General features: G+C 36.7%; 2 protein-coding genes across 2 annotated transcripts; both read left to right on the plus strand.

The window, feature by feature from the left end:
* Positions 1–131: 131 nt before the first annotated feature.
* Positions 132–6,391, plus strand: LOC122292252. Its single transcript, XM_043100494.1, has 5 exons — positions 132–768; positions 4,057–4,340; positions 4,832–5,059; positions 5,151–5,651; positions 6,089–6,391. The coding sequence occupies exons 1-5, from the start codon at positions 327–329 to the stop codon at positions 6,101–6,103; spliced, it is 1,470 nt and encodes a 489-aa protein (XP_042956428.1). The 5' UTR covers positions 132–326; the 3' UTR covers positions 6,104–6,391.
* Positions 6,392–7,964: 1,573 nt separating this feature from the next.
* LOC122292254 (histone H3.2) lies at positions 7,965–8,735 on the plus strand. Its single transcript, XM_043100497.1, has one exon. The coding sequence runs from the start codon at positions 8,056–8,058 to the stop codon at positions 8,464–8,466; it is 411 nt and encodes a 136-aa protein (XP_042956431.1). The 5' UTR covers positions 7,965–8,055; the 3' UTR covers positions 8,467–8,735.
* The last annotated feature ends 1,975 nt before the right edge of the window (positions 8,736–10,710 follow it).

Consider the following 10,710-nt stretch of genomic DNA (forward strand, 5'->3'; position numbering starts at 1 on the left):
AACAAAATTGAGCTTCATTAATACATGTTACGAAAAATAGGGAAAAAAAAGGACTCTTTGTCTGGTTACCACGAAAGTCAAGGTCAAGTACCACGTTTTAAGAACCACATCGTACATTATTTCTAAAGAAAGTGCCACCTTAAGATAACAATGATGTCTTTGTTGACTATTATGTTCGACATTTTTGTGTATTTAGATGGAAGTTTCATCTTCTTCTACTTTAATTACATAACTTGTTCAATTTTGCTCCCTCTTTCCGAGTCCTTTCTCTGTAAATGAGTTTGATTTCGATCGAAGTTTTAAGTGAAAGTGGGCTGTAGAGCTTAATGCCTATGGAACGAGTCCAGCCCATATCGGACCCAAGATCCTCCTCAACGGTCCTCTCCATCGAGTGCCTCAAAGGCAGCTCCAAAGCCGACGAGTGGACCGGCGATTTCCTCCAAACCGGCGACATAGTCGAGGAGCTCCGCATCGGTAACCCCGGCTCCCGCAGAGTCGGCAGCTCCGGTTCGACCCTCATATTCACGGCGCCGTTCAAGAACGGCAGGAGCGGCGTCCAGAAGGTTCTCCACGACGCGTTCAAGAAGAAGGAGACCTCGATTCTCGTCCGGGTTCGCAGGGGAGCGGATGAGCTCGCCGAGTTGCAGGCTTGCATCGTGCCCAATGAATCGGCCGGGAAGAAACAGTACATGCTCAGGTCGATTGCTGATCCGAATTACACCGTTGGGTTCTTGGATCGAACGGAGTCTGATTGCCTCGAGCTTCAAGGTGCGCCATGTTTGTCTTTTCAATTCTGTGCGTTCCTCGCACAAAAAGTACTGCTTTCATGTTCATGCGGGGAATTACTATTTCAATTTCAACTAATAATAATAATAATAATAGTTCAACGCGTATCGTCACCACTGATGAATCTAATTTGTTTAATAAATTAAGTATTTAATTACAAACATGGCTTGTAAATTTAGAAATTCGTAGTGAAATTCTGTAGGAAACGTAAAACTGTTGATGACGAAATTCCAAAATTGAAGCAAGACTTTATGAAATGCCGAAATGGTCATTAGCCCCACCATGTTACCAACCCCACTTTGTCCAATTGACATCAGCCTCACTTTGAGTCGGTGGCATTTGTTTCATTTCATTCACAATATTTTTATAATTTAGACTTTATACAAATATATATATATAATTTAGACTTGCATGTTTTATTTTTATAGGAAAAAGTTACTATTTTTTTGCTGAATGTAAATGATTATTTATTAAAAAGCACAACAGTGTAACTCATTTACACAGAAAATATACAAAAGAGATTTGTAACTTCTAATAGAAAAAATCTAATTGCAAGCACAATTATATACTAATATGTATACCAATCTATTGTGATTTGACAAAAAGTAAATTTTATTGAAAACAGTGTTAATTTAAAATTTAAGTATGAATGAATCAGTATTAGTACGCAGATTAGTACGCGACTTTGATTGTATATAACAAAACTCCTTTTAATATAGTCCCCAAGTATTGGTCATGTTGGCCTGTCAGTTGTATTCTTCCTAAATGACACCCATACTCCAACATTTTTTTTCTCATGGATATGTGTGTGTATATATGTAATGAACATTTGGTGATTATTTTATTTTTTGGAATTGCTTTTGAACAGTCATGGAAAACTGATTTGGATTTGGCCCACTTGGCATGCTAATGACTTGGAACACTATTTTCAAATTTCAATATTCGGATTATCGTCTTGTCTGAAAGCAAAGATCTTTATCGCCCAAACATGCCTGATTCTCGTGACAAACTTTTTTTTTGGTTTTATTTAAAAAATTGACCTTAATGATGGCTTTGCTGTTTGAGTGTTTTCAAACTTTTTATAGTTGACCTACTGTCATTTATCACGCGTCAACTGTTGAAGATCAGGGTTTACCTTTCACACAATCAATTGAGTCTGAATGTCGGATTCCTATTCCGGCGTTCATACTCTTAGAGCATTGGCAATGGTGCTCAATGCAAGTCCAAAATTTTGAAGTTGAAGCTTATTTCCTTCTGTATTGGACTAGCCATACATAAAAAGTATTAGATTTTATCTGCAGTAAATTTCAGCTCCTCACCATATCTGGCTAGCTCTTGTGCAAAGATCGAAACCATATTTTATTATTTTATCTTTAAGTCCCACACTCACACTCACGCTTCCCTCCTGTACAAAGACCAAAACTACATAAAAACTTTCCTTCCCTAGTTTACAATCACATGCAGGGATATTTCAATTTTTTTTTTTTTTTACAATTTTCTAATATAGTAGGGATATATTAATTGTAAAAATGTCTACTATTTTTTACAATTTTCTAATATAGCAGGGATATATTTATTGTAAAAACTTGGATATTCTATGAAAAAATATTTCCAAAATAATAATTTTATTTTTTAATAAAGTTATTAATTAATATATGAAGTGTATTTGTAAAATATTAGACAAAAATTATCAAATATTATTAAAATATATAATATTATATTATTATTTGAAATTTAAGATAGCTAGTCCAATGTGGACTAGTCTAGCTAAAAGTTCATATTATAGCCAAAAGACCACATTGGAGTTCCATTTTAGACTTGGCAGCTAGCCATTGCCAATGCTTGTGGTTTTGCTATTTTGGGTTTAATTTTGCTTCCATTCATTCATTGTATTGCCAACAAATTCATTGGTGATGGAGTTATGATAAGCTCAAGATATTATCTAAAACAACATGTACATGGATTGAATATGTTTATAAACCTTTCAGCCATTCTTTGAATTATATTTCCCTAGTTTGATAGAGTTACTTTCTTTGCAGCTTTTAGTTCTATCCTTGTGTATGATGGTCCTTTATTGTTTTTAAACTGATTGTGAGTGTTCCATCTTTTCCTTCTAGTCATTGCCACAAATCACTTATGATAAGAGGGTGATACCTTTACGTGGTTTGTAATAGTGGTTTCAATTTAGTTTCATATGTAAAATTATGGCTCTGATTCAATCTGACAAGTGACATGATTTCAAAGTTACCCTTTGGGTAGTTTATAAAGCATAATGCAACTTATATTTATCCGAACAAAGGATAAGATTGGAAAAAATGGTTTGGTCTTTTGGAGCTAAGACGTATATATAATGACCCTGCCGAAAAACAAAAAGCAAAAAAGTATAGAAACTGTAAACGGGTAAATGCACATCCACCCAAAGCGGGTGAAAGTTGTTCATTTCCATGGGACGCCCAAACTTTACCCAACAATCTTGCTAGTTCATATGGTTGTGCCTTGTTTCCATCCTAACCTTACACCTCAATACGTGTCACTCAAGGTGCGAGTCACAGAAAGCAACTCCTTGATGGCTTTACATCTGTTCCTGTAGTGCTTCCTGCACTTCTCAGCCCATCTTCTCTCACCTTTACCTTTGAATGAATAATATATGTATTTGGTATTTGGTATTTGATTGTAGATGTAAACTCAAAATGTTAGCGATAGGTATCTAGAGAAATTAGTTACAAGATCTCTCTTGATCCAGGAGCATTTTCCCAAACCCCGATCATGTATTGTTAATATGCTGCCATTTTCGAGGATTATGATGACATAACTGCAATCCAAAATATTCATCCCTGATAACAAACAAACTGCACAAAACTGCTTGCTACTCTTTGATGCTTTACGGCAAAGGTACGTACATGTGAATCTAGACACGGCATTCTTCAAGTCTAGATTTAGTAAGAGAGAAAGAAAACCCTTTCCTCTGTCTCTCTCTCTGCATGCACATTAATAACAATCTTAGCAAGCATTCAATGAGCATTTGGTGCTGCAGTCTTAAGAGCCAATTTGTGTTCTCTCAAGGGAATTTATGCTTGATCCCTAGAACTATCTCTAATTTTTGGTTTTCTATGAGATATGTGTTTGTAGTAATATCAAAGAAAATAAGATGTAGAGGGCTGCAATATTATCTGCTGGAAATAAAGTTTATAAAGTAAAACTTTGCATATATTTTTTTTATCTGTTTTGAGATTCTCCATTCAATGTGGAATAATGAGCTCTAGCTTGCAGCTTCAAGGAGTGCCAGGATGGTAACTGCACTATCCAGCAGTCGCCTTCAAGATGGATATGTTGCATATCCGTGGGAGAGGAGGATGCAGGAGTGCCTATCAGTTCCATTTTCAAGCTGCTTTCTTTCTGTACTTCTCCTTCCAAAAGCTTCAGATCAAGTTGCTTCTCGCTACAATGATTTGGAAGATACCCTTGCTAGGGCAAATGCATGGCTTAATGCATCTCAGGCCAATGGGGTTCCTATTGTCTTCATGAACATTCAGACTGAGTCTCTGCTTACCAAGGTAAACTGCCTAATGTCAACACAGAGATATGATTGAAACTTTATGGTCCTTGTAGTGAGAGATATAAGCACTTTGCACTAATTAGCTTGCATGTAATGATAAATGTCATGTCTTTAGTACCATGTCTTTAGTTATGGCATACCTTTATGTTTACCAGTGAACTCTGAAGGATAAGTGATGGAACAAACTTTCCAAAATCTTATATCAAGTTTATAAGCAGCAATCAAGGGTGATGTCAAAACCAGTTCTGGAATAGATTATTAAAAATAAGTGATCTTTATTAATTAATGAAGTCCTGTCTTGAGATCCAAATATTCTGTAGGAGTCACAGCATGGTTAAGCATTATTCTTCCTCCTTCCTGGCCACCATTTATTTACGCATATGCTTGATAGTTTCGGTTAACATGATTGTCTAAACATGTAGATTTGGTTAATAACATAATTGTCTAATGTTGCATCTCAAAGTGAGTTTACCCATATTCCTTTCACAGATCTCTGGAGAAACAGCTTCTTCCACAGTGAATGCTGGATCCTTATCTGATTTGTCTAATCTTGCAAATGCAAGTCTATATGGTTTTGAGGATTACCATGGGGTTGACATTGGTGTAGTTAAAGCAGTTCGTCTCTGGTATGCACCTCTTGGAGGAGAGTTTGCAATTGAGATCAAGCTAAAAGAAGGCGACACAAAGCTTGGGTTTGCCATTAGCCGCACAGAAGAGGTTTCCTAACTTGTGTGTCCGGCCTATTTTATGGTCAGTTAGGTTTATGAAGCCTCTCGGAATTGACTCATTGTTTGTTTGTAATTGACAGGGATTTATCTTCATCTCATCGGTTATTGATGGTGATGAAAATGCTCCTTCAACCCGGTCAGGGCTGGCTAATTTGTACAAAGAAGCTACAAATGCATCTAAGCTGCTGGTGGTCTCAAGAGTTGGCAATCAGAAGGTCCTTCCATGGATGGTTTCTTCCACAGGAGCAATTCGATGCTTTGACACTGTTTCAGTCAGCCAAAAGCTTTCATTGCACCGGCACGCCAAGGTTCCCATTCTCTTGCATGTTTTACTGTGGGACCGAGCATTGTCTATTCCAAGTGGGGGCAATAGATTTAGGGCTCCAACACCGGTTGCCCTACCCTTACCACCTGAAGTTCAGTTAGCATCCCGTCCAAATGATAATCAAATACAGCCATTGACACCTGAAGTTCCTACTGGGAGTCGAGAAGTTAGTGATGTAGCTGAGGTGAGGCTTGAGCGAGACACGGCTGGGGAGCTCTCCTTTAGATTCCATGAATTTTCACTTTCAAGTAATTGGGTATGAATTTTGTTCTTCATTCACGTTTCTCATTTCTTAAATTGTTGTAAATAGAGAAATCTCAAGATTAGGCATGTCATTTGATTGCTCTTTCACTACCAACTCAATTTAGAACAGAATAGAAAGTAGGGGCCCCCTACTAGGGGGAACTACCCGCAAGACAGAACTGCAAATTGAAAGCATGCAAGTCATCGACTTCTTGGGTGGAATGTGTAAAAGTAAGAACAAATATGTGATAGCAAGTGGCATAGTTTGTTTGTTTGTGTTTTTTTTTTACTCTTTTCAATTGAATAATTGGTTGCCCCTAAATCCCTCCCTATTTGTTTTTAATACTAACCCAACTCCCCCTCTCCCTACTTTTAAAAAAAAAGAAAAAAAGAAAAAAAGAAAATATGGTTTGAAGTCTAGTGCCCCCTTTTCTTTTGTACCCTTGCCAGTGGCTGCAGTCTTAAAAGCATGCAGATATTGAATTGTAGCCTGTTCATCCTGTGGAAGATTGGAACTTGTTTCTTACTGGTGGGATTGGCAGAGTTCATGAAGTTATGCGATTTAAGCTGCTGTTTTGCTGCTTGTTCCATTTGTAAGATTTCAAAACTGCAATGAATTGGGAGCTTGAAATGTCAGCTGCTCAGATATGGTATTACTATACTATATTTATTTACAACGCACATAACTGGACTTCATTTGTACATATTGGAATCGGGAATTTAAATTTAACATAACACAATAGATTTCAAATATTTAAAATGTCATTGAACATGATCATAAATTTATCTTCTTTAATTCCAACTTGAACTTCCCGTGGCATTATCCTTAAAAAAAAGCTACTTTGCCCTCCCACAATGACTGCTGACCGCTTTGCCAAATTTTTTATTTATTTAATGATTAAAGAAGTAATTTTAAGTGTATTGGGATATTTTTTTTTAAAAAAATATATATTTAAATATATTTAAAAAATGTAAAAAGAAAAATAAAAATCAAAAATCAAAAAGTAGCTAACGGTAAGGTTGAGTGGTGCTACTAGGGGTGTACATAAACCGACGCCACCGACCGCCACAGACGGGAACCGACCGGCGTACGATAGAATTTCTTCAAAACCGTTGAATGTCGGTTCGGCAGGAACCGGCCGACTTAATAAGGTATATATTTTTTGATTTATACTTTACTTAAACGATGTTGTTTCACTTAAATAAGTGAAACGGCGTTGTTTAATATCTGAAGTTAAAAAAAAAACAAAAAAAAAAAACTAAATGAAATGGTGCCGTTTGGCTTAAGCCAAATGGCGCCGTTTTCATTATAGGGTTTAAAGTACCTCAGGGGGACCCTTCTTCTTCCTTGTTTCCTTCTTCTCTCGTTTTTTCATCTGAGTCTTAGACGCCACCTCTCTCTCTCTCTCTCTCTGAGCATATGCAGCCATGGCAGGGCAAAGGGCCTCTCTCTCTCACTCTCAAATCGCACCTCTCGACGTCATCTCTCACCCAGTCGGCAATTATTGTGGCGTCCCTGAAAATAGTCTCCATCGACATCTTCCAACCGGAGTGACGCCGAGATCGATGTAGACATTTTTCTCCCCTTTAAATGGCCGATTTCGGTCGAGATTTATCTACTTTTGAAGATGTTGGTTCGGTTTCGGTTTTGGACCAGTTTCGATTTTGTCCAAAACCAAAACTAAATGATCGGTTTTCATCCCTAGGTGCTACTCATAACTCAAGCAGCAGAGTAGTATCATTCTTATCCTTATAGAAGCCAAAGTATTTGAAGTTTAAGCATGTTTGGACACTATTATAATTCTCAAAATTCTTGAAATTGTCATAACTTTTCATAATTCTCAAACATAAAATAATTTTTAATTTTTTCCATCTAATAATTACTTAATTATTATTTAAACACAAAAATCAATACAACTTTAATAAGTTTCAAAATAAAATTAATATTAAAAAATATATTTAAACAAATTTTGATTAGAAATGAAGAAATATATATTTTTTTTTTTAAAAAGATGAAAAAAAAAAGAAAAAGAAAAAACTTATGCTAATGGGTTGAGCCGTTGAGATATGTAATAGGCCGTGAAGCCCATTTGCCCAACCTTGGGTCGTAGTTTTTACGTCAAAACCAGTTGCGTCTGGCAGCTCGTCAAAACCATTTGCCACAGATCACGATCCGTGTCATACTACTTCGAAAGATCCTAAGCCGTCGATCATCCAACTTATCAACGGTCCATTATCCCTAATTTCAAAGAAACCCAAAAAATTTCAAAGCTCCCGCTTTCCTCTCCCTCCAATCTTTCCCTAATATAAATACCCCCAAAAGTCCCTTCGTTTTCCCATCACTCAGATTCATTTCCTTTCCAACACTTCTACGAGAAACAAACGTTTCATTCTCCAAGCTCTTCATCTATTTCCCAATGGCGCGTACCAAGCAGACTGCTCGTAAGTCCACTGGCGGGAAAGCTCCGAGGAAGCAGCTGGCTACTAAAGCAGCTCGGAAGTCCGCTCCAGCCACCGGAGGAGTCAAGAAGCCCCATAGGTTTAGGCCCGGAACGGTTGCCCTGAGAGAGATCAGGAAATATCAGAAGAGCACGGAGTTATTGATCCGGAAGCTTCCATTCCAGAGGCTGGTGAGAGAAATTGCGCAGGACTTCAAGACCGATCTTCGCTTCCAGAGCAGCGCCGTCGCAGCTCTACAGGAGGCGGCCGAAGCGTACCTGGTGGGTCTCTTCGAAGACACTAACCTCTGCGCCATTCACGCCAAAAGAGTCACTATCATGCCCAAGGATATCCAGCTCGCTCGTCGGATTAGGGGGGAGAGAGCATAAGTAGGGAAAAAAATCTCGGAAAAAAATTGCTGTAGTAGTATCGCTGGATTTCTTTTAGGTTTCTTTTTTAGATCAATGTTATTCTATCTTCGTTGCAATAGATCTGGTTGTTTGATTTGCTGAATGATTGAGGAAAGTCGAAGCCATGGTTTTCTAATCTTCTGTTTTCGAAGTGCTGGATCTGTAAAATGGATGTGTTTTTAGCAACAAGCTTTTAAGAATTCCAAGGAAATGTGTAATAGCCAATCCCGATTTGGTTTGCATTGCGAGTTCGGTGTCTTTGTTTAGATGATTTTCCTCTCGAGGCGTATGTATTTTGGTTCCTATCCTCAAACCCCTACAGGAGGTTTATGTATTTCTTGAAATGAACATAGGTACGTTGCAATTGCTTACCCAATCTTCACTGACCATGGAGTTGCCGCTTGGTGAAAATCATCTAAAATATACTGAATTTTTTGAGGGAATCTAGGGAAGTATATGATGCAGCTGCTAGTTTTATTTCATTTTGATCTAATTGCACATCTTGATGGTAAATTTTTCAGTTTCCTTCGAAACCATTGTTGCTTTTAAGGAGCTGGATAAGGCTTATTTTCCAGTAATTTGGTTCCCAACAACATGCATCATAGACACTTCTCTGTTCTCAATACTGGTATTTTTTAAAATTCTTTTATTTCTTCCGAAGATTGTATTTTTAAAAAAATTTTGTTTGCTCTCAAATGGTCACATTTTAAAAATTTTAACTATTTTATAAAATAACAATTATTAAAGGTGAATATCAGAAACAAAATTATGAGATATTTAAATTTAGAATTAAAAAACAAGTATTTAGTATTCTGTTACATTGCCATCCAGTACTATATCATTTGTGGGAAAGCTAAAGTTGGTCTCCATTCTAAAACAGAATGTTTGATAAGTGGGAAAGTGGCCCATTCAACCCATATATGGGTTGAGTGGGCTTTGAGGCCCATCTGATTACATATCCAATAACGGCTCTTCTCGATGAATACTCTTGTCGACATTCTTTTTTCGTAACGAACATTAACAAAATAATGTGTTAATATTGGAAACTTCCACATGGATTTTACACTGGTTTTTCTGAAAAATATGAGAAAAACTTCCCAAAGAGAAGTGGTATGGGTGCTCAAGGTGATTTGAAAATAGTAACCTTATTGGTGTTGGGTTTATAGGTTATATGTCAAAGATTTCCAACACCTAAAAATGACGTAAGTGTTGGAGGATGTATTAAGATTTTATATATATATATATCACTAATGTTGAATTGATCATTATTGCAAAAGAAAAGTTTAATAATTCTAAAATTCAGAGGGTTCATATAAAGCCACACGATTGGAGACATTTTTGTTAGTGATGGAGGTGAATAATTAATTGCCAATAACGTTCTTGCGGTCCAATGTTAACTAAGATTAAACCATTCCTCCCACGATGAACGTAATTCTCTCAAGCAGTTGACATGACGACTTAACATTTAAATAAAAAAAAAAAAAAGAGAACGAAAGAAAGAAAAGGAATCCCAGAGGACTTTTGGAGGGCTAGTGCATGGGAGGAAATGTAAACATGATGTGGAGGTGCAAAAGATAAGTAGCAATATATGTAACAGCCCGCTAGAAATTCAATTGTGAAATTTCTATTAACTTTAGGAATCTCGTGAAGACTCTATAAGCTTTCACGAATCAATTAATCATATAGGTTTTTGTCTAACTACATAGTTAGTGTTATTATTTATTATGGTATCAGAAGTGTGTTTTTGATTATTGGAGATAGTTAGAAGTGTCAAAATGTATTATGGTTTGTACTATTAAACTCGGAGGGTTATTTAAGGTCTTATGGCGCAATAACACTTTTTCATAATTTCGGACGAAATGTCTGTTCAAAACTGTAGATATTATTGGATAAAAATATTTTAAGCTAATTTCGTGGATATTATTGGGTAAAAATATCTTGAGTTGATTTTTGTAGATATTATTAGGTAAGAGAGTCCTACACTCCACTATTACTCCGGGTAAGAGAGTCCTACACTTAACTCTCACTTCGGGTAAGAGAGTCCTACACTTAACTCTCACTCCAGCCTCATCTCTTTCATATTTCATCCATAAGTATCTCCAGCCACCCCTCCCCACGAAATTATCTTCATTTACACTTTCTATTAAAAGAATATCAAACACTCTCTCTCGGACAGCTTTTAGGAGTTCTTTTGCACGCCTATTTCGAAGTTTTTGTAAGTGT

The sequence above is a fragment of the Carya illinoinensis genome, chromosome 13 (assembly GCF_018687715.1).
Source record: "Carya illinoinensis cultivar Pawnee chromosome 13, C.illinoinensisPawnee_v1, whole genome shotgun sequence".
NCBI lineage: Eukaryota > Viridiplantae > Streptophyta > Magnoliopsida > Fagales > Juglandaceae > Carya > Carya illinoinensis.